Source organism: Schistocerca nitens, chromosome 2 (genome assembly GCF_023898315.1).
Source record: "Schistocerca nitens isolate TAMUIC-IGC-003100 chromosome 2, iqSchNite1.1, whole genome shotgun sequence".
In the NCBI taxonomy this organism is placed as follows: domain Eukaryota; kingdom Metazoa; phylum Arthropoda; class Insecta; order Orthoptera; family Acrididae; genus Schistocerca; species Schistocerca nitens.
The window spans coordinates 469,259,755-469,284,588 of record NC_064615.1 but is presented as its reverse complement, the minus strand read 5'-3'; the positions used below and the strand labels follow the sequence as shown (position 1 = coordinate 469,284,588).

At 37.6% G+C, this 24,834-nt stretch overlaps 1 protein-coding gene across 1 annotated transcript in view; it reads left to right on the top strand.

Moving 5' to 3' along the window:
• Positions 1-24,834, top strand: part of LOC126234445 (sialin-like) — a 113,649-nt gene that overhangs the window by 67,656 nt on the left and 21,159 nt on the right. The window contains exons 5-8 of the mRNA XM_049943139.1: positions 3,456-3,676; positions 8,142-8,288; positions 13,184-13,316; positions 21,093-21,248. Of these exons, the coding sequence (XP_049799096.1) occupies positions 3,456-3,676; positions 8,142-8,288; positions 13,184-13,316; positions 21,093-21,248 (657 nt within the window). The remainder of the gene's footprint in view (positions 1-3,455; positions 3,677-8,141; positions 8,289-13,183; positions 13,317-21,092; positions 21,249-24,834) is intronic.

Below are 24,834 nucleotides of genomic sequence, written 5' to 3'. Positions count from 1 at the left end.
GTTGGCTGGAGGTGTGTGTAGTTTGGTGAGTCACAATTTTGCCTCTTTATGCAAGGTGTAGAGTGTACTGACAGCCTAATGAGGCAGTTAATCCATAATATGTGGAGGATTTAGTTAAAGCTGAAAGTAGTCACAGGGGAGAAGGGGTTTCAAAGCACTGTTTGGATCCACTCATTCTGAGTACCATGAAGGTGAACTAGAATGTTCATTTCAACATTTTCAGCAACTGAGTGTTACTCTTTCTTCTACAGCATCATGATGAGTATGGACACTCTGATGTTACGAGATGCAAACAGCAGTGTTCACATGGCCGCACACAAAAGTTTCTGATTTCGCAAACACTGAGACACCCCATTGCAGCTCAACTGCCTTTCTAAATCATCTAATCTTAATGGCATAGATAATGTATGGGACTATCTGGAACAGCATGTGAAATGCAGCAGTCAACGTCCTTGCAATTTGGCAGCTCTGTGTGATTTAATCATCAATGAGTGGCCTCAGCTGTATAAGGCATACCTGATGAAACGTGTGGACTCTTTTCCTCACCAAACTGAGGCCATTGTCATGGACATTTGTGGCGTTACACAATATTAACATGATGTCTTGTGGTGATGACTAGTTTTTTGTGTGATGTTCTCAGCAAATCTGAATTTTTATGGTGTGCATTCTTCTGCATTAGTAGTAACTACAATGACAGGAGGCAGTTTGTGTCAATCAAAAATAAACACTCTTCCTTCACAGAGATTGGTGCTCATGTTCCCCATGGCTGTATCACTGGATCCTTCTTTTTCAATATTGCTGCCTCATTTCATAGATCAGATCAGCAATGTTCTGCTGATAACACATTATCTCACATTAGAACATCTAACTTTGGATAAGCATACACAGGAATTACTCAGACTTCCACTCCACCAATTCTTATAAAATAGATTACTCCATACTCCAGAGAAAACACAACAACTTGTTTTAGGGTTATCCAAGGGGATGGAAATATATCTTTCGAACTTTTACAATGCATATTGATTTCAAATTGGGGTGAAGATTACAATGTGGCTGCAAGAAGACACACTACAACCCTATAAACTGCAACAATTTAGACATGGAGTTTGTAAGAACTGCCTTAGAGCCAAAACACTGATGAGCCAAAATATTATGACTATCTGCTTAATAGTCTGTTGGTCCATCTTTGGAAACCAATACAGCAGTGATTCTGCATGGCATAGATTTGAATAGTACGTCCCAGAAGTAAGTGGCACCAGGTATTTATACAAAAGTTATACAGTTCCTGTAAATTATGGGACAGCAGTTCTTGGGGACAGAGCTGGCATCTGAACCTTGCTAGGCATGTTCCATCAGGCTAAGATAAGGGAAATTTGGTGGCCAAGGCATCAGTGTGAGCTCACTATCATGCTTGACAAACCACCGTAGCTTGAGTCTGGCTTTGTGATGAGGGCAGATATTCTTCTTGAAGATGCCATCACTGTTGGGGAAGTAATGTAGGTAGTCTGCGATAATATTCAAGCAGTCTGCAGCAGTCAAAGTGCTTTCAGTGGGACATGGAAGCCCAGATGAATGACCCTTAAAAACAATACTTTCCCCACCAGCCTGGGTCCACACTGTGGTCTATGTTTCGAGCAACTGTTCACCTCAGTGATGGCATATCCAAACATGACCATCAGTCTAGTGAAACAAGAAATGTTATTAATCCAACAAGGCAACACATTTCCACTGACCCACAGCCCAATCTCTATTATCTGGTGCCCACTGCAATTGTAATTGATGATGTCCCTCGATTAACATGGGAACACATATGGGTTGTCTGCTGTGGAGCACCACGTTAAGCAGTGTCCACTGAGTAGTGTGCTCTGAATCACTTGTGCCTGCATCAGCACTGTATTCTGTCACCATATTTCCCACATATTGCCATCTACCCTGCTTTACAGAATGGGCAAGTCTCCAACCTCCATGTTCTGTGAAGAGGCTTGGTTGCCCAGCACACTGTCACCTTTTAGTTGTTTCGCTTTCCACAGATGCTCACAACAGTAGGCAGCAAATGGCCAACCAGCTTCATGGTTTCTAAGATGCTCATTCCACATGCTGGCCCTTAACAATCTTCTCTTTTCAGAGTCACTCATGTCACTAGATTTCCCCATTTGCAGCCCATATTGTTGCTCGAGTGACTCCCCATTTGTTTCTGCTCTGCTTATATAGTGTCCTTACTGCATCATGTGCCTGCAAAGTCACAAGACAGCATTCAGATTCATAGTGGGTAAATTCATGATGTTTTTTTCTCATCATATTATTTTGGACTCTTCCAGTCACATATTTCATGTGGTCTTCTCGTTTGGGAATACACTTCTCACATTACCAGCATTTTAAAAATACAAAAATGTAATGTTTAAGTCTTGACCCAAGCAGTACTGTTTCCATCTATTTTTAGTAGACTCAGGCTATTGATTGTTGTAAATCTGTACATTGACACCTGTCTCTTTGTCAAAATAAAGGTGTGAAATCTGATGTCATGGAACAGATTTGTGACTACAGTATCAGAACAAGGCAGGCCACAGTATTCAAAGGGACACTTGCAAAAAAGTGGGAATTCATGCAAAGTGAATTATCCCAAAACCCATATCAAAATTGCCATGACATTAAAATGCCTCTAAGATTAAGTAATTCCATTTTATAACGTAAAAGAATTCTATGAACATAACAATGCTGATATCAGTTTTCAGGCTACCACAATAACTGAAGCCGTGGTCTCACTCATTCTTCCAATATAAAGCAGAGTACAGTAATCAGTTTCAGAGGAGCAAAAAGAGTCATAGGAAATATTTTATGAAATTATTCCTATTGCTTTAGCTCCACTTTAATATTTTGACTCTTCAAGTAACAGATTTACAGGACTGAGACAGTTTTTGTTGTGGTGTTTGCATAAAGGTTACAATTTATGGCACTGTTCCAGGAACCAAGTGTGTGTCAATAATTCTTAACTCAGTGCAAGGACTGAATCAGTGACTTTCGTAATTTTGTGACAACACAGATACTGACTTCTTAGATTTGTTCCAAATGGCATTAAACTGCAGGAAATACCTGAATGTGTAAAGGGTACAATACACATCAGAGGTTGTTGCCAGTGTAGCTATGGAATAATTAACTCTCACTGCTCTCAGGATGATCACAGTTGCAGAAGACTCTAAATTAACTGTATCAAATGCAGCTCCCTCTAATTACATCATGGTAAGCTTGTTAGTGACAAACTGCTACTTCCTTTCGCTGTTACTCCCTACCCAAACACTTACTATTACAATTTTTCCAGAACACAACTTCTAGGTCATCAGCAATTTATCTGTTCATTTTACCTATTTAACCTTTTACCCAATTCTTTTAATTTCTGATTACTTTATTATAGTGATTTGTATCTTGTAGATAACTGCATAAATAATTGTTTGCTGCAGGTAGCTCTGTGGGGGCTGCTCTTACCTACCCCGTGTGTGGTCTTCTCATTGGGTGGTTTGGTTGGCCTGCTGCATTCTACAGCACAGGGGGACTAGGGATAGTATGGTTTGTAGCCTGGATGTTCCTTACATATGACACACCTGCCAAACATCCACGTATTAGTGAAGATGAGAGAGAATATATAGCAACAAGTTTAGGGAAGACTATTGTCAAGAGAAAAGTGAGTGTATTTTGTTCATGAAAGTAAGAGACAAACAATATTAGATTTCAAGTAAGAAAATGTCTTTTATTTCTGTTTTATTTGACACTAGCTAATTATTTGGTGTTTTGCAATTAATTATTTATTCCGTTGTCACATTAGATAGTAAAAGAAATGAAATCCATTCATAGTATAAATACAAGTTTAGTTTGCCTGTGTATTTTTAACAGATAAATACTACAACAAATTATAAAGCAAAATATTTTACAAATCCATTTAGGTTTACCTCCAGGGTTTCCCAGATAGTGAGTGATACATGTACAAAGTTTCTTTAAACTGCTCAACCTACTATGCTTTATATGTCATTACACACCCACCTTTGTGGGTCAGTTGTGGTCAGGACTGTCAATAATCAGCCTTGTAACCACAGTAACTATGGATCCGACACTAATACTAACTTCCTTTAGTGTTTTGATAGACTACCTCCTTTCCACCCCTTCTAGAATTGCTAGGGGTGTGCTACTCTCACAGTATTTTTTCCTACATAGTAACTCATATATGTACTAAATTTGATTAAAATTGCTCCATGTTCGCAAACTTATGTTTGTGTGTCACTCCCTTTCTATCAACTCCCATTCCCACCTCTAGGAATGCTAGGTGTGTACTAATCTCATTTTTTTCAGTCAGCTAAGCAACAATAAAACTGTGGATTTGGTGTTAATATAGTTCATTTTTGGTTATTTTTAAATTTCATCTCATTTGCATCCTCACCCCACTCGAAGGGTGCTAGGATGTCTTACCTCACTAATATATTTTTCTAAATAGTAATTCTAGTAGGTACAAAGTTAGGTTGAAATTGATCAACTATACAAATTGGGTGGCTTGGGCTGTCTGACCTATACTGTTATTGTCTGTTACTGCTAAGTCATATTAAGTTTTGTAGAAGTGAGTTCAAGCATTCTACAGTTATGCTTTACAATTCTCCCCTTCCTTTACCCATCCCCACTCACACAGCTAGAGGGGCTAAAAGTCATCAGGATTGTCATCAGCCACTCAAGGATCTCCAAGAACTATTGATTTGACGCTGATATTTTTCATTTTTTATTATTTTTATGTCACCCCCTTTTCTCCTTACCTGTAATGGTGCTAAGTATCTCCATCCCCCACCCTCTCCCGTCACCTCCAGTCACTAATTCATTCACATACTGCATTTTTTTGAAATTGTTCCAAGTCTTAAAGTGACAGAGGGGGGGGGGGAGGGGGGGGCGGGAGAACATATGTAGGAGTAAAGGTAACAACTTACAGAGTAACAAAAGCATTGAGTTGACAACAGGTACTCAAAAAGAATGAAAACTTCACTACCTTGTGGGTATATCCTTCTTCGAGCTAGAGCACACGTGTGTATCTTAACTCAAAAAAGTTTTCACTTTTTTGTGTGCCTGTCAATTACTTAACACTTATGCTATTTGAAGAGTTGGTAACTTCACTGCTACATTATTAACATTCTGCCAGAACCTCCCATTCCATGTACAAGGTATTTGAAAAGGTGGTACACATTCCTAAAGGAGATATTAATTTTAAAAAATAGAAGGAAAGTTCCTGTATTTATATGTCAGGAAACTAATATCTGCCGAGATATGCTTCATTTTAGTTGTGACAAATAATGTGTAGTTTGGTGGTGTAGGCCATCACAACAGATTGCATAGTAAGTTACCACAATAAACATGTGTGGGCAGATGCAAATCCCCAAGCAATCATGGAGATGAGGCATCAGGGTCATTTCAGGATCTGTGTATGGGCATGAAATGTTGGCGAAAAACTCATAGAGCCTTGCACTTTGCCAAACAGATTAACAAATTTTTGCACAGTGAATTACCAGTACAACTGTAAAATGTTACGCTTGTAGAAAGACAATGACTATAGTTTATGCACAATGGGGCACAATCTCATTTTCTGTGTATCATATGACAGTATCTCACCTCAGTGGCTCAACAGTGGTGGATAGGTTGAGGAGGCCCCTAGCATGACCTTCCCATGCAGTGGACCTGAATTCGCTGGTTTTCTGGCTGTGGAGACATTTAAAGGTATATGTGTATGCCCAACTCATTGACAATGTGCAGAAATTACAAAAGTGTGTGACCAATTCATGTGACGCAATTTCAACTGAAGACAGGTGTATTTGAAAGAGTGCATGATTCACTGTGAAGAAGGGCTGAAGGATGTGTCAGGGAGCATGGCAACTACATGCACCCTTGCACCACTGCCTGTGGTGTGTATTTCTGTGTAACAGACAGATAAGATTAAAAGGACAGATGGGCCCATATCTCAACAGGATAAGAACTGTGTGGACAGATGGTAATTAAGTGTGTAGGATGTAATATGTATATGAGGTCTGGCTAAAAAAAAATAATAATAATAAAAATGAAAAAAAGCCAGATTAGGAATATAACATTCTTTATTTTTACCTGTTCATAACTTTAACATTGTCTCCTTCAAACTACCCCCACCCCCAGTCAATACACAGCTCCATGTGAATTTTCCGCTGTTCAAAGCAGTGTTAGTAGTTATCTTCTAAAAACACATACATGGTCTCCATTGCTTTTTCTGTAATGGCTTTAACTGTAACAAATGTTGTTTCAATACAGATTTTGCTTTCATAAACAGAAAAATATTACTTACAAGGGAACCTCCCCATCGCACCCCCCTCAGATTTAGCTATACGTTGGAACAGTGGATAGGCCTTGAAAAACTGAACACAGATCAATCGAGAAAACAGGAAGAAGTTGTGTGGAACTATGAAAAAAATTAGCAAAATATACGAACTGAGTAGTCCACGTGCAACATATGCAACTTCAAGGGCAATGTGCAGGCAGGAGCGCCGTGGTCCTGTGGTTAGCGTGAGCAGCTGTGGAGTGAAAGGTCATTGGTTCAAGTCTTCCCTCAACTGAAAATTTTAATTTTTTGTTTTCAGACAATTATTATCTGTCCGTCTGTCCATCCGATGCGATCACTTTTTTGGGAGTGATAATCACATCCACAAGAAAACCTAAATCGGGCAAGGTAGAAGAATCTTTTTACCCATTCACCAAGTGTACAAGTTAGGTGGGTTGACACCATATTACTGTCATGTGACGCACATGCCGTCAACAGTATTGTATAGAATATATCAGACGTGTTTTCGTGTGGAGGAATCGGTTGACCTATGACCTTGCGATGAAATGTTTTCAGTTCCCATTGGAGAGGCACGTCCTTTCGTCTACTCATTGCACGGTTTTGCGGTGCGGTCGCAAAACACAGACACTAAACTTATTACAGTGAACAGAGACGTCAATGAACGAACAGACAGATCATAACTTTGCGAAAATAAAGAAAGTAAATTTTTCACTCGGGGAGTACTTGAACCATGGACCTCTCATTCCGCAGCTGCTCACTCTAACCACAGGAACACGGCGCTCCTCACTGCACATTACCCTTGTAGTTGCATATGTTGCACGTGGACTACTCAGTTCGTATATTTTGCTAATTTTTTTCATAGTTCCACACAACTTCTTCCTGTTTTCTCGATTGATCTGTGTTCAGTTTTTCAAGGCCTATCCACTCTGCCAACTTATAACTAAATCTGAGGGGGGTGCGATGGGGAGGTTCCCTTGTTACAGCAAGATCTGCTGAGTAGAGCAGATGTTGCAGCACAAGGATCCCATGCTTATCCAAAAACAACTTGACAGGTCCTTGGACACCATTTTTGAAGAAACTTTCCTCCTGTGAAAGTGTTCATATAAACTCTGTCAAACTATTTTTTGTCAGTTCTTGCAATACCAGAAACTGCACAAATACTCAACTGATGGTCCTTTCAGATTAAATCTTCTGTTTTTTCCTATGTTTTAATCCTTTGTTGACATTGAAGGTCACCCTAAACATGACTCATCTTCAGTCTTTTCTCATCCCTCTCTGAACCGTATATATCACTTAAAAATTTAAAATGAAAAATATTTATTGCTGAACCCTTGTTTCAGTAAAGAATGAGCTTCAATGGCAGGATTCCCAGATTTTTCTCAAAATTTCACATTAATCTGTTGCTCTTTCCAAATTTTTCTGATGGGCTGTGAATAGCTAGTCTGACTCAAATGAAGGCCATGGCTTGACTGAGGGGTCAGCAGGTGAATGGGTGGTGGAAATGGTAAGAGGAGATGTCACATGACTTGTCAGTGAAGTGTCTAACCTTGAGGTTTACGCTGCTTGACTACTTAAAAATTAGTCCAGCTATTTTTTAGACAGTTCACCTGTTTATAGAGATCATAATATGGAAAAAATGTAGGATGGTGTCAAAATAGTTAAAATAGTTAAAACACTAAGTGAAATAAAAGAGAAAACAGTTTTTGAAAATACATATGAAGAAATATTATGATTTTATTTTATTACAATTTTTAAAACATTTGTATAATCTGTTTGGATCTTTTAGTAATATATAGCATTATTTCCCTTGCAGCCACCAATTCCATGGGGTAAAATTCTAACATCAAAAGCCTTCATGATGTGTGTTATTGCTCACTGGTCCATTAATTGTGGGCAGTTCACTTTGTTAACTCATGCACCCATATTCTTCAAATACATCTATGGGTGGGATGTAAAGAAGGTAAGTACAGCACTACCCATACAACAAGTTTCACAAAATGAACAGAACTACAGGAAATCAGATGTAAATACAATATGCTGCCTGTAAAGACTGTTAGTTGACTATTATTACACAGTTCTATCACTACATTTCTCATAAAACCTAACTGAGAGTGAGTCAATATATTTAGCCATTTATTAAGGAATGAGTCACTCTGGTGCTCGTTATTTTTTATGAAACTTGAAATTAACAGCAATAAGTTCTACATTTTGTCATCAGTCTTTGTTGTCTATTGAGGAAATTTGCCTTATTTCCAGTATTTAGCTATTGTAAATTAGACACACAATGAAAGATATCAAATATCTCATGAAAACCAACCTAGAAAATTCCGGAGACTTCATGTCAGAACAGTATCTATGAACACTGTATAGCCTTCTTGGTATATATCTCCTATTGACCTTATGAATATGAATTTATACCAACAACAGCTTACCAAATACTAGTACGGTTTAAAGAGACCTAGAATATGCTGAATGGAATGTGATAGTAAATAAATAAAAATGTCACTGTCAATGAAGTAAAATTTTTCCTGTATTAATTAACAAATAAATAATTTGTTGAAGTTCTCTGCTCAATTATACTCCCACTTCCAAGAAGGTATATGTCACATGTTCCCTGGGTAATGTACACAATTCTGAGTGTGTTGAATGTGCAAGGTAAGAGGCAACTGCCTCATGTCTCAAATCCAGGACATTCCAGCAGAGGAAGAAAACTGGTAGAAAATGAGACAGTTCAGGTGACACTGAGATGGTTGATATCAAAACAGTTATTCTTTCCTAAACTGCGCATAGAAGATGTTGATAACAATCTCATTTCATCCACGACTAAAATTGGAAGAATCATAAATATGTGCTATAATAAGAAGACCAGTGTACCAATCCCACATTAGGATTTAATGAGTAGAGATACAAGTGTAATTAAGGCTTTATCTTTATGACAATCTTCTATTTCTGTCACACTTGCAGTCAGTTGATGATAGTTTCCAGCAAACAGGAGCCCATACAGTGGAAAGCTCCAATAATGTCAGATATCAATATGGGGCTTGGAAGTCAGCTACAAAATTAGAATCATGGAACACTGCAAAAATATTTAGTCACTTTAATCTTAGGATGCATAGTTATTAGTAGTTTGTTCTTAAAGAATCTGTGACATATTTGTTCATACGAGGGTGAGTCAAATGTAAATGTTAAATTTGTAATAACAGATAGAAATTTGGCACCGTTATCCTGTAAGTTGGTATGCATGCTACAAACAGCATGCAGAATGGCCTTGAGGTGCCAGCATAGTGCAGATGCACACATACTGTCGCAGTATCAGTATAAAGATAGTCGCCTCACTTGCTACTGGCACCGGGGAAGAACAGCATTCTGTTATTTGGTTTTTGCGTAGTGAAGGTATGAAACCTATTGAAATTCATCGATGAATGAAGGTTCAGTACAGTGATGCATGTTTGTCACAGCAGTGAGTCTACGAATGGAGTAGGAGGTTCGCAAATGGTGTGACTTCAGTGGAAGATGCTCCTCGTCCAGGTCAGGCACAACCAGTTGTGCCTCCACAGAACATTGCAGCAGTTGAAGCCATAGTGAAGGAAAACTGCCAAGTGACACTGAATGACACTGCAGCATGTAAGAACTTCTTCGCCACTTTGAACAAGAGAGTGATGGCTTCCTTGCAAGAATCATTACAGGGGACAAAACCTGGGTTCACTTCCACCAACTGGAAATGAAGAGAGCGAGCAAGGAATGGTGCCATTCCTCATCACCAAAACCAAAGAAGTTTCGAACAGAATCGTCAACAGGAAAGGTTATGCTGACTCTCTTTTGGGATGAAAAAGGCATCATTTACATGTCTCGACGGACCACTGTCACCAGTGCATCATACACAGATCTCCTAAAAAATCATCTGCTCCCTGCAATCAAATCAAAGTAACGTGGATTGCTGTCAGCAGGTGTCCTTTTGCAACATGACAATGCAAGGCCCCACACTGCCCATACAATAGTTGCAACAATCACAGACTTGCATTTTGAGTGTCTTCATCATCCACCATACTCACCAGGCCTTGCTCCAAGTGATTTCCGTATGTTTGGACCACTCAAAGATGCAATGGGAGGAATGAAGTTCCATTCTGATGAAGAGGTATACCACACGGTTCATGAGTGGTTGCGTGGACTACCAAAAGAATTTTTTTCTAAAGGAATTTATTCACTTTGTAAGTGCTGGAGAACTTGCATTGAGCATGGGGGAGATTATGTTGAAAAGTGATACAGCTTTGTACCACTTCTCCACAATAAATAATATTTAAAAATATATTTAAGGTTTCATTTGACTCACCCTCATATAATACTCATCTGTTTAGTCTTTGATAACAGTGGCAAGTGAGGTGTAATAATACCATGATATTGTTACCTAAAATGATAAGAACTGAGAAAATTGACATCTCTGCTGACAATGAAAATGAAGACGATCACAGTGAAAGTGCTCCATATTTAAAACCCATTAGGCATTACTCTAACCAGTAGATATAATTCACCAAGAAGTCTACAAATCTATATACTGTTATTTGAATGGTCTGTGATAAATCATGATCTATTAAAAATGTAATAAATTGCAGTGCGGAAAGAACTGGTCAGTAAGGATGAGGTAATATAGAGAACCAAATTTGATAAGTTATTAAACTGACCAATAACTGAAAGAACATGACTGCTACATAACAAACCACCATGCCTCTGATCATGTGCTCCAGCAACACTGCTTCTTGGAAATCTTAACTTGTGCTTTTTCATGTACTATTAAATAAATATCTTCATGCAGGATGCAAGGGAGGGAACAGAAATTCTGAGTGCTATTGAAGCTACCAACCTCCAAATATCACTTGGCACAAATATCTGCTCCAGATATAAAACAAAAAAATCATATTAACTATCTATGCTCTGAGGATGAAAGAAGGAAAACAATCCACAGCTGAAGATGAAAGTAATAATACTCTAAATATAATGAGGAAATACATTGCCTGATGAAAAAAGTGGAGCACTCAGAGTGGGGATGTAAGCAATATGAAACTCCATTGGCTGAGAGAAAATATGATTCAGTGATTATAAAATTGAGACAAGTTTATAAAAAAAAACCTGACAGTATGAATCCATTTTTCTGTATGATGTTGTGCCCCCTCTGGGCTGGATGCATGAAGTCATTCAGTTGGGAAGTGTGTCATAAAGCTATTATATCGTCTCATCAGGCAAGCTGGCCGACAACTGTTGTAACTGGTACTTCATGTCCTGGATACTGGCACTGAGATGGAGTTGACATCCAAACTCGTTCTGCACATATTCTTTTGGGGACAGATCTGGGAATCTTGTTGGCCATGGAAATACCTGAATATTTTGCATGCACTTCATAGAGACATGTACAATATGTAGTTGAGCATTGTTCTGTTGAAAAAGTCATGATACTGTCACATGAGAGGTAGCATACGAGGATGCAGGACGTCTGTGATGTACTGTAGTGCTCTCAGAAAACCCTTAATCACTACCAGCCTTGACCTGAAGTCTTATCAAATGGCTGTTCACACTATGCTGCCAAAAGTACTACCACTGTGCCTCTCCAAAACATTGGAAGAATAGGGCTTCTCTCCAGGTTGCTGCAATACTCAGTGATTATGGTAACTCTAGGTATTGCAGGACCAGGATTCATCTTTGAACACAATGTAATGCCATTCATCAGCAGTCCATATTTCCAGGTCACCACACCACTTCAAATACAAGCATTTGTGTTGTGGTGTTAATGACAGCATATGCATAGCATGGTAATTCCATGGTCCTGCAACCACTAGATCCTCACCAATGGTGCAGGATGACATAGCAGAGAGTCCATAAGTTGTTCTTGTATAACATTGAAATCAATCAATTTTTGACTAAACATTTTAATTGGATAGATAAAAAATTTACCCACCAAGTGGTGGCAGAAGATACACATAAAAGAATGTTATAATTAGGCAAGCTTTCAGAGCCTGTGCCTTCTTCTTCAGGCAGAGGGTTGAAGGGGAAGGAAGGGAGGTGAAGGAAAAGGAGTGGAGGTGTCTAGGAAAAGGGGTAGATTTCAGAAAAGGCACTCAGAACTGTGCACCAGGGGAGACTTACCAAGTCTAGGTGACTTTCCTGAAATCTACCTGTTTTCCTAGACCTCTCCAGTCCTTTCCTTTCACCCCTCTTCCTTCCCCTTCAACTCTTCTGCCTGAAGAAGGAAGCACAGGCTCTGAAAGCTTGCCTAATTATAACTTACTTTTATGTGTGTATCTGTCACCGCTTGGTGAGTAGATTTTTTATCCATCCAATTAAAAAAAATTGTTCTTGATGGGAGGCACAGATGTGAAGGGGTTATTATGTGCCTGGAGCACAGTACAGCAAGCTTTCCTTTTGGTGGTTAGACATAGTTGATTGGAAACTCTGTCAGGTGATGATTATGTTATCTCACACTAGTATGCAGTGTCTCCAGTCCTTCACAGCCTTCAGTTAAGATGTAATGTTATATCATGCCTCTTAGGTACCCTATGAAATTTACTGAGAATGCTAAATACAAACTTTGGTGGCTGTGCTGTGTCATGGAGCATTACAACTCTATAATCATTCACTTACCCACCAATGGTGTGTACATGTTCTAAGTTACAATGGCATCTGACCACGTCTTCTGGGTGCTTCACTTTTTGTCAGGCAGTGCATTTTATTTTTATGCTTCTTGCAATTTTGAGTATATAGTTTTATGTAAGAATAAGTGTGCTCTTAATTTTTTATATCTATGTATTAAGGAAATAATTGTTGCTTTTAGTTTGTAGTTGTGGATGGCACTACCATCTGTTGCAGGCTGGTGTTCTTTCTGGAGTGCCTCATGCTTGCAGGATGATGTTTGCATTCCTTATTTCTGGCATCTGTGATTACATGTTAGTAAAAGAAGTTACTTCAAGGACAAATGTACGAAAATTTGCAAATTTTGTCTGTAAGTGTCATTTTTCTGCTAATAACATAAATGATAACTGTGTATGACAGTGACAATCCACCCAAAATAAATGTAGCTTTTCTTACATAATCTCTTCCACTTGAAATTTACTTGCAGATTAAAAAATTTTCTACACCAATTATTTGAGAACCTGTAAATTTGGTGAATAAGCACAAAGTTTTGCTTTGATACTATCAGCGGCTTTTTAGAACAGTGAAAAGTCTATACAGATTACACTACACTGAATGGATTTAATAGCATCTGAGCTATGAATTCAACCAATTTCTACTTAAAACCACTGGGTGTGAGAAGAGGCATATGTACTCCCTTTCATTGCTTGAATCTGAAAGCATTAAAAACGACTGATAAGTTTGGAAGATGGAACAGTAATAGACTTTGATCACAGTACTCTATGATTCACTCTAACTGCTTTACCTCTGTCATTATAGTTTATAGCTTAGGCTGAGTTAGAATATGTATTGCTAATTAACTCATTATTAAAATGCAACATTTTTCATTAATTTATTTGATTTATATATTTTAGTACCATAAGACCTTACACTATTTTCTTAAGGACCAAATAAAGAAGATACTTTTCTTTCATCTGGAAGTAAAATATTAGTTATACAGAACTGAAATATGAAACTTGTATATGCCATGTAGTTCCATACATAACAAACATATACAACCACTTGCTTGATGAAAGATCCACACCAAAAGACTGGATAGTTGCACAGGTCACACCAGTATTCAAGAAAGGTGGTCCATATCATTAATGTTGATATACAGCAGAATTGTGGAACATATATTGTGTCAAACATTCTTGGAAAACACAACTAACTCTTTACTCACACAGTGTTGAGTGCTATTGAGTCCATATTTCTAGATGTCCACAAGGTTTTTGACACTGTACCTCACAAGCGGCTTGTAATCAGATTGCATGCTTATGGAATACCATCTCAGTTATGTGACTGGATTCATGATTTCCTCTCAGGGAGGCCACAGTCCTTGGTAATTGATGGAAAGTCATCAAGTAAAACAGAAATGATTTCTGGAATTCTCCAAGGTTGTGTTGTAAGCCCTCTGCTGTTCCTTATCAATATAAATGATTTGGGAGATAATATGAGCAGCTGTCTTACATTGTTTGCAGATGATGCTGTCATTTGTCATCAAGTAAAGTCATCAGAAGATCAAAAGAAATTGCAAAATGATTTAGAAAAGATATCTGTATTGTGCAAAAATTGGCAATTGACCCTAAATAATGAAAAGTGTGTGGTCATCCATATGAGTGCTGAAAGGAATTCATTAAACTTCAGTTACACAATAAATCAGTCAAATTTAAAGGGCATAAATTCAACTAAATACCTAGGAATTACAATTCCAATCAACTTAAACTGAAAAGAACACAGAAAATGTTGTGGGGAAGGTGAACCAAAGACTGTTATTTAGTGGCAGAACACTTATAAGATGCAACAGATCTACTAAAGAGGCTGCCTACACTATACTTGTCCATCCTCTTTTGAGTACTGCTGTGTGGTGTAGGATCCATATAGGATTATCAGAGTATATCAAGAAAGTTCAAAGAAGAATACCATGTTTTGTATTATTGTGAAAGAGTGGAGAGAGTATCACTGACATGATACAGGAATTGGGGTGGACATCTTTAAAACAAAGATGTTTTTCGCTGCAGTGGAATCTTCTCATGAAGTTTCAATCACAGATTTTCTCCTCCAAATGCAAAAATATTTTGTTGATACCAACCTACATAGGGAGAAGCAATCATCATAATAAAATACAATAACTCAGAGCTAGATATAAAGGTGTTAGTTTTTTCCTCATGCTCTTCAAGATTGGAATAACAGAGAATCTATTGTGAAAGTGGTTCAATGAACCCTCTGCCAGGTACTTAAGTGTGATTTGCAGAGTATCCCTGTAGATGTAGATAGACGTATTGCTCCAACCAATCAGAGTGTCTTTGCTTATTCTGCTCACCTTAGCTGCCTTTGTTGCTCCTATTGCCCTTATGACAACCTACATTTCCATGTATCTTAATGTGAACTCATTGATCAATGAGTGTATAGAAATCTACTGTCATAAGGGCATTAGTTTTTTTTTTTTTTTTTTTTTTTTTTTTTTTTTTTTTTTTTTTTTTTTTTTTTACAAATGCCCAAATATACTGTAGAAACTACAAGAGTGCTCTACCTACCATAATGTTTGACACTGATTGCTTTCTACTAGACCAACTACTGACCAGACAGGCCATAAGTAATCTAACCACAAGTAAAACTCTTCTCAAGTGACCAAATGTGAGATTATAAATACCCACTGATTCAAGTTAATTTTAATTGTCTGCATCATGCTGTACATCAATGGCCTTACTGTGCCATATTCCATGTAATAATTATCATTATTTATTACCTGTCTAACATCATGTTCCTACATTATCTCCTGTGTACTTTAGTTGCAGTTACCTCCTGGCAACAACCAGTATTTCCTTACCAAATGTTGTAATTAGATTCAGAGTAGTAGAACATCAAACTACTTCTACATCCACAAGCGCAGTCTTATCACTTACTTTGTTCATGACTATTTTCCTCTGACTTCTCTCTAATTCACAGCTCAGGATTTATTTTTATCTTTGGGTCATCATGCCGATAGATTCTGCAGCATAATTTAGTAAATAATTTTCTCCATGTCTTCTTGAACTGAAATCCATTGCCTCCAGTCAACCACATCAGTTTTATTTCTGTGTTAGGTCATTATACAAAATGTTGGTCTGACTTTGTTTTGCACAGAGTTTGTTTTCATAACTTCTCACATTTGCTCCTATATATTTCTTTCATTGCTACATATTTTTATATTCCATTATCTGAGTCACTATCTTAGTTGCTAGTTGATCCATCTTTTCCTTAATCCCTTGACTTTTCAATTTCTTATTTCCTCTAAATATTAATATATGAATAAAACTGTCACAGATCATATGTTAGTAGTAGTTTATCCTGCAGTGAAATAGAAGTGGATAGTTCCTGTGAATTATTATGGGTGGAGGTTACACTCAACAACCGAGCTAGGTTAATAATTGGCTCCTTTTACCGACCTCCCAACTCAGCAGCATTAGTGGCAGAACAACTGAGAGAAAATCTGGAATACATTTCACATTAATTTCCTCAGCATGTTATAGTCTTAGATGGAGATTTCAATTTACCAGATATAGACTGGGACACTCAGATGTTTAGGACAGGTGGTAGGGACAGAGCATCGAGTGACATTATACTGAGTGCACTATCCGAAAATTACCTCTAACAATTAAACAGAGAACTGACTCAAGATAACATCTTGGACCTACTGATAACAAACAGACCTGAACTTTTCGACTCTGTAAGTGAGGAACAGGGAATCAGTGATCATAAGGCCATTGCAGCATCCCTGAATATGGAAGTAAATAGGAGTATAAAAAAGGGAGGAAGGTTTATCTGTTTAGCAAGAGTAATGAGGCAGATTTCAGACTGCCTAACAGATCAAAACGAAAATTTCTGTTCCGGCATTGACAATGTTGAGTGTTTATGGAAAAAGTTCAAGGCAATCATAAAATGCGTTTTAGACAGGTACATGCCGAGTAAAACTGTGAGGGACGGGAAAACCCCACTGTGGTTCAACAACAAAGTTAGGAAACTACTGCGAAAGCAAAGAGAGCTTCACTGCAAATTTAAACACAGCCAAAACCTCTCAGACAAACAGAAGCTAAACGATGTCAAAGTTAGCGTAAGGAGGGCTATGCGTGAAGCGTTCAGTGAATTTGAAAGTAAAATTCTATGTACTGACTTGACAGAAAATCCTAGGAAGTTCTGGTCTTACATTAAATCAGTAAGTGGATCGAAACAGCATATCCAGATACTCCAGAATGATAATGGCATTGAAACAGAGGATGACACGTGTAAAGCTGAAATACTAAACACCTTTTTCCAAAGCTGTTTCACACAGGAAGACGCACCGCAGTTGCTTCTCTAAATCCTCACCTGTACAAAAAAATGGCTGACATCAAAATAAGTGTCCAAGAAACAGAAAAGCAACTGAAATCACTCAACAGAGGAAAGTCCACTGGACCTGACGGGATACCAATTCGATTCTACACAGAGTACGCGAAAGAACTTGCCCCCCTTCTAACAGCCGTGTACCACAAGTCTCTAGAGGAGCGGAAGGTTCCAAATGATTGGAAAAGAACACAGGTAGTCCCAGTCTTCAAGAAGGGTCGTCGAGCAGATGCGCAAAACTATAGGCCTATATCTCTGACATCGATCTGTTGTAGAATTTTAGAACATGTTTTCTGCTTGCATATCATGTCATTTCTGGAAACCCAGAATCTACTCTGTAGGAATCAACATGGATTCTGGAAACAGCGATCATGTGAGATCCAACTTGCTTTATTTGTTCATGAGACCCAGAAAATATTAGATACAGGCTCCCAGGTAGATGCCATTTTCCTTGACTTCCGGAAGGTGTTCGATACAGTTCTGCACTGTCACCTGATAAACAAAGTAAGAGCCTACGGAATATCAGACCAGCTGAGTGGCTGGATTGAAGAGTTTTTAGCAAACAGAACACAGCATGTTGTTCTCAATGGAGAGATGTCTACAGACATTAAAGTAACCTCTGGCATGCCACAGGGGAGTGTTATGGGACCATTGCTTTTCACAATATATATAAATGACCTAGTAGATAGTGTCGGAAGTTCCATGCAGCTTTTCGCAGATGATGCTGTAGTATACAGAGAAGTTGCAGCATTAGAAAATTGCAGGAAGATGCAGGACGATCTGCAGTGGATAGGCACTTGGTGCAGGGAGTGGCAACTGACCCTTAACATAGACAAATGTAATGTATTGCGAATACATAGAAAGAAGGATCCTTTAGTGTATGATTATATGATAGCAGAACAAACACTGGTAGCAGTTACTTCTGTAAAATATCTGGGAGTATGCGTACAGAACGATTTGAAGTGGAATGATCATATAAAATTAATTGTTGGTAAGGCAGGTGCCAGATTGAGATTCATTAGGAGAGTCCTTAGAAAATGTAGTCCATCAACAAAGGAGGTGGCTTACAAAACACTCGTTCAGCCTATACTTGAGTATTGCTCATCAGTGTGGGATCCGTACCAGGTCGGGTAGACAGAGGAGATAGAGAAGATCCAAAGAAGAGTGGCACATTTCATCACAGGATTATTTGATAAGCGTGATAGCATTACGGAGATGTTTAGCAAACTCAAGTGGCAGACTCTGCAATAGAGACGCTCTGCATCGCGGTGTAGCTTGCTGTCCAGGTTTCGAGAGGGTGCTTTTCTGGATGAGGTATCGAATATATTGCTTCCCCTACTTATACCTCCTGAGGAGATCACTAATGTAAAATTAGAGAGATTCGAGCATGCATGGAGGCTTTCTGGGAGTCGTTCTTCCCACAAACCATACGCGACTGGAACAGAAAAGGGAGGTAATGAAGTGGCACGTAAAATGGATGGCTTGCGGAGTGTAAATGTAGCTGTAGATGTAGATGTAATTTGATTTACTGATTTGTTCTCATCAGATGTGAACATCCTCTGATATTTTGTGCTGTTCTGGCTACATATTACATAAGCACACACGAAGTGTGTTGATTATCATACAAAGTAGTGCTTTAAGCCTTTAATGTGTTGCCATGACAATAAATATCTTAAGATGCCCACGTCTGATCAGCAAAACTAGTCACTAAATCAAGTAATATGAAACTTGGGGTGGTTTTATTTGTACATTAATTACAATAGTCCCTAAGTCCCATGCCGATGATGTCAGCATTTGCTAAGTCTTCTAAGTATTTTGTGTGTTTTTTCAAAGCTAACTGCTTTTGAAGGAAAATGATCTCTACTGACAACCATCTGTAAATTTCAAAAATGGTACTGTTTACCCATTTAGTCACTGCAATTTATTTTTCTGATATCCATAAATTTACAATTTTGTAACTTAGTTGTAAATACCTTTTTCACTATAATTGTCACTTTCATTCCAACATACTTCCTTCAGCCACACTGAAAGAGAGCCAACTTGGACCACTTGTACCATTGTTTGCATGTTGTGATGGAACTGTTTGCTGTGCAGTAAGCAGATATTGCATTGATTTGTTAACTGCTTAATGAAAGGTGAATGTATGCCAAAAAATTTACAAAAACACTTCCAAAATTACCCAGGAGTGTAACTAGAATGATATTTATATGTGAGCTATGCCCTTGCATAGTTGGTAACTGAAGTCAACCACACAACAAGCATATTTATTATTTCAACACATATAGAGCTGCAGGCTCTCAGGCATTTCCTCAATGGAGAAATCACTGCATGAGACTAGATTGAACCCTACTTCTCATCAGTAGCCACTCAGCTATATTCATAATTCTTGTTTATTTGTGAGACATAAAAATATTTGTAAGAGATTCCTTCCACCTCAACAGTAATAGATTCTTGCCCAAAACAGTCACTGTTGCCATTAGGATATTATTGTTGTTATGGTCTTCAGTCTGAAGACTGGTTTGATGCAGCTCACCATGCTTCCATTATGGCATTACTGACACAAAATAAAACTCTTCTTTTTGTTCAAGAAAGTCCGCAGTACCTCAGGTGCATTCTCTCCTCATCTGTTCTCATGTGCACTAGAATAACTAAAGTGTTTTGTCTCAATCTATCCGTTTATAATCTTATTTTTGATACACAGTCGGTATTTTACAAACATCTTACAAAAATTTTCTCTGTCAGTATATTGCTTCTGCCTAATCCTTCTTGTTAGTACACAGCAGTCAGTAGATTCAATTACTTTAACAAGATTCAAATAAACAAGCAAACTTAATTTGGACAATATCTGTATTTACCCAACATTACCCCTCATCAGATGCTATCATAAAATTAACGTGTAATTGTGTGACATTCATCAATCAAATTTACATTCATGAGTTTTTCTGCATTCTTTTATTATCTCTATTCTTCACCCTATTTCAGTTTATTACGCGATAAACACTGACTGTATAAAAATGGAAGTAGATATGTTCAGCTTTGTTATAAATCATATATCTCCTTTGCTGTGATGCTGAAGCAAAAGTGATATGAGAAACAAAGTGAAATGTAAACTGGGTTTCTGTAAACTGCAGAATGTGTTGATCAGCTTTTTGTTAGACAGACGAGAAAGTGAAGAAAAGCGTAAGACATTTCCAAATAGCAAAATGATATGCCAGTTTATAATATTTCAAATATTATGTTATTTGACAGATATTTATGTAAAACATTTTATGTCATAGATATCAATCTAAAGTTAAATGCTAAACAGACTTAAATAATATAGTACTTTTAATGATGCCATTCAAATTACATATTAAAGAATGAAATAGGAATAGTTTTTGTTTTGTCAGAGTATAATATTTAATTTTGTATTTTGAGTTTTTCACATTTTCCTTTCCTGATAATTCTGCTAATGAAAATTTTATGATACAATTATGAAAGATGTAAGTAATTCCAATATTGTGTTGGTATCAGGATCAACAACTCAATGTGTTTGTAATTTATTAAGTAAGGTTTCCATCAGAATTGTAAATAACATTTTTATTAGTGGCTAGTTTTGGACTCTTGTTAATTCCAAACTGTTATGAATATTAGAAGATACAATTTTATTAACAAAACATGAAGTACAACATTTTCAAACATTTTGTGTTTTTTTTAAGCCTCAGTTATTACTAAATGTTGCCAAAATTATGTGTCCTTTTTTCAGCCTGTGCTTGCCAGGGAATTATGATGCTGGCCCTAGCATTTTGTGGATGTAATGCAATTGCTGCAGTTATTTGCATTGCCGCTGCCACAGGCTTTAGTGGTGGACAAAGTTCTGGACCACTTGCTACCTATGTTGACCTATCTCCCAACTATGCAAGTAAGTAATATAATAATTCATACAGTAAATGTCGCACCACCTTAAGACTTATCAATAGACACTACATAGCGAACACATATCTGCCATGCTAGTGAGTTCTCAATGACTAATTTACACCAGTTTTAGCAACAGTGCTTAACTTAAGTGTCAGAAACCAATATACTTCTTTGTCACTCAGTGCTTTAGAATTTTACAATAGACGATTCACTCTAAGTTGCCTGCTTTTTCATGACTTTGATGTATTGAAGTCACACAGGTACAATTCACACTATCATATCATTACTCTGTTCCAGCAGGCCATGTGTGGTTCTCTGTGAGCATCCTCCATGCTGCTTCTTTGATTAATACTTATAGTTCTTATACAAATGGAAGAAAAAAATGGGATCTACATTCCACGGATTATTTGTTCATTAGGGACAGAGTACAAGTTCAGACTAAATAAGGATATGGAAGGAAATCATCTGTGACCTTTTCATAGGAACCATCATAACATTTAGCTTGTGTTACTTACAGGAGCCATGAAAAAATTTTTTTTTCCGGGTGACTGGATGATAATCAAAACCATTATTCTGCCTTATGTGAGTTCAGTGTCTTAGCACTGTTCCAGCTCATGTTGTCTAGTTCATGTATTTTACACCAGGTCATGCCTCTATTATTTATGCCCTTAAAGATTTGCTGAGGTGTTCATCATTGTATCTTCCCAGAATCAAAGTTTGGGACAGACTATTTTCTTTACATGGTGATACTACTGTAATTGTTTTACTTCATAGGCCATCAGCATGCACTGATGACCTTAGAAGTTAAGTCGCATAGTGATCAGAGCCATCAGCCTGCTTCTTCCTGAACTACATGTTGCCAGAGATCTTCATTTTTTTATTTTAACTGGTGTTGACTTTTCTAGGTATCAACATTTAGTTGGCTATGGACAACTCTTTTCTGTTTTAGTTATTACTACTGCCTCCAAACCATACCTCAGTATAATTATAAATTAACATTTTGTACATGCAAAAATCTATTATCTCAATATATATATTATCTCAATATAATATACTACATGTTAGAATTTGGAAACTTTTTGTATTCTGTTGCCAGAGTTGTGGCATATTTTATTATCTGAAGAGACAAAACTACTTATATAGAGAAAAGTATATGCAATTTCTGGCTCTTCAACTGAATTTCTTAGATGACTTTCCATATAGAAGGCAAGCAATTAGAGTCTTCTCAAGCCTGTCCATAATCCAGTGAAATAACAGTATTTCGTTCTTTAGGTGCTCAGGAATTGTTATTATGACTGGGAGTTAACACTTTAGGCACTCCATACAAAATCTGGAAGCTAGTCTGAAAACCAGTAACATTTATTTAACTGTATTTCTCAAAACAAAGTTGCTCATTTCATAGGCAAGAAAACAACAGTCTGAGGAAAGATATTATACACACAAAGAGATATGCTCATAACTGATAACAGGTATTACACATTTATTAAATTGTTTACATTTCTAAGGCAAATAGTAGATTTAGGGTGTTATAGGCTGCAGATATAACACAGACCGCAGTTTCTCTAAGTATGAACGTTCAGATTTGGCAATTTTACTGAATTGAAAAGGAGTTTCAGTGTTAAAACTGCATTGGTTATCCAAATCAGTTTGCTATATGAAAAGGGAGAAAACACAACACAAGAAACACACACTGCAATAGAGAGGCTGGAATGGGTTGTACCTAAAGTTTTTTCCCCAGGAGATTATCAAGTGTTATGGGTTTGCTGATATTTATTACACATATTAAAATATTATTTCACTGATTGCATTCTACTTTATACATTAAAGAGTTATCTGCAAGTGATAGGAAAATTGGTTTTTTGAGTAGGAAATTATACATTATTGTGTTAACATTTATTTTAATGTATTGAGTGTGTCCATGATTGTTGATCAAGCTATCTACATCTGCATACATACTCTGCAATGGACCATATGGCGCGTGGTGGAGGGTCCCCTTGCCGCTATTACTCATTTACTTTCCTATTCCTCTAGTGGAGGAAAAAAACAACTGTCTATGTGCCTTCGTATCAGGCCTAATTCCTTGTCTTGTATCTTAATCTCCCTTACACAAAATGTATGTTGGTGGCAGTAGAATTGTTCTGCAGTCAGCTTCAAATGCCAGCTCTCTAAATTTTCACAATAGTGTTCCTTGAAAAGAATGCGCCTTCCTTTCAGCGATTCCTGTATAAGCTCCCAAAGCAATACTTGTGTGTTGTTTGAATCTACTGATAACAAATCTAGCAGCCCATATCTGAATTGCTTGTATGTCTTCCTTTAATACAATCTATTACAGATCACCTACAAGTCAGTCCTAATGTGTTCTCCTCCACAGATGAACCAAACCTTCCCAAAATTATCCCAATGAATCAAAGTCAACCATTTGCCTTCCCTACCACAATCTTCACATGCTCATTCCATTTCACATCACTTTGCAGCGTTACATCCAGATATTTAAACAATATCATGTGTCAAGCAGGACACTAGTAATATGTATCTGAAAATTATGCATTTGTTTTTATACTCACTCATATTATCTTACATTTTTCTACATTTAGAGCTAGTTGTCATTCAGCACATTAATCAGTAAATTTGTGTAATTCATCTTGTGTCCTCCTACAGTCACTCAACTTCAACACTTTCCCATACACCATAACATCATTAGTAAACAACAACAGATTCAAAAATGGTTCAAATGGCTCTGAGCACTATGGGAGGTCATCAGTCCCCTAGAACTTAGAACTGCTTAAACCTAACTAACATAAGGACATCATACACATCCATGCCCGAGACTGGATTCGAACCTGCGGTTGTGCGGTTCCAGACTGTAGTGCCTAGAACAGCTCGGCCACTCCAGCTGGCTCAACAACAGATTGCTGAGCACACTGTCCACCAGATCATTATGTATATAGAAAATAATAGCATCCCTATCCCACTTCCTTGGAGGACTCTTGACAATACCCTTGTCTCTGATGAGCACTGATCATTGAGGGTGATGAACTGGGTTCTATTACTCAAGAAGTCTTTGGACCACTCACATATCTTGGAGCCCATTCCATATACTTCTGCCTTCATTAACAGCCTGCAGTGGGGGACCATGTCAAATGCTTTTTGGAAATCTAGGAGTGTCAAATCTGCCTGTAGCTGTTCATCTGTAGCTCACAGGATAAAAGGGTAAGCTGAATTTCACACAAGCAATGCTTTCTAAAGAAGTGCTTGTTTATGGACACAAGCATATCTGTCCCGGAGGAAATTTAACACATTTGAATTGAGACTATTTTCAAGTATTCTGCAGCAAGTCAATGTTAAAAATATTGGTCAGTAATTTTTTGGGGCTGTTCTTTTATCCTTCTTATATACAGGAGTCACCTGCACTTTTTCCTAGTTGCTTGGGACTTTGTGCTGGTTGAGATATTCATGATAAATGCAAGCTAAGTAAGTGGCCAGTGCTGTAGAATACTCTTTGGAAAACCGAACTGGGATTCCATCCATACCTTGTGACTTACTTGTTTTCAACACTCTCAGTTGTTTCTCTACACCAGGGATGCTTATTA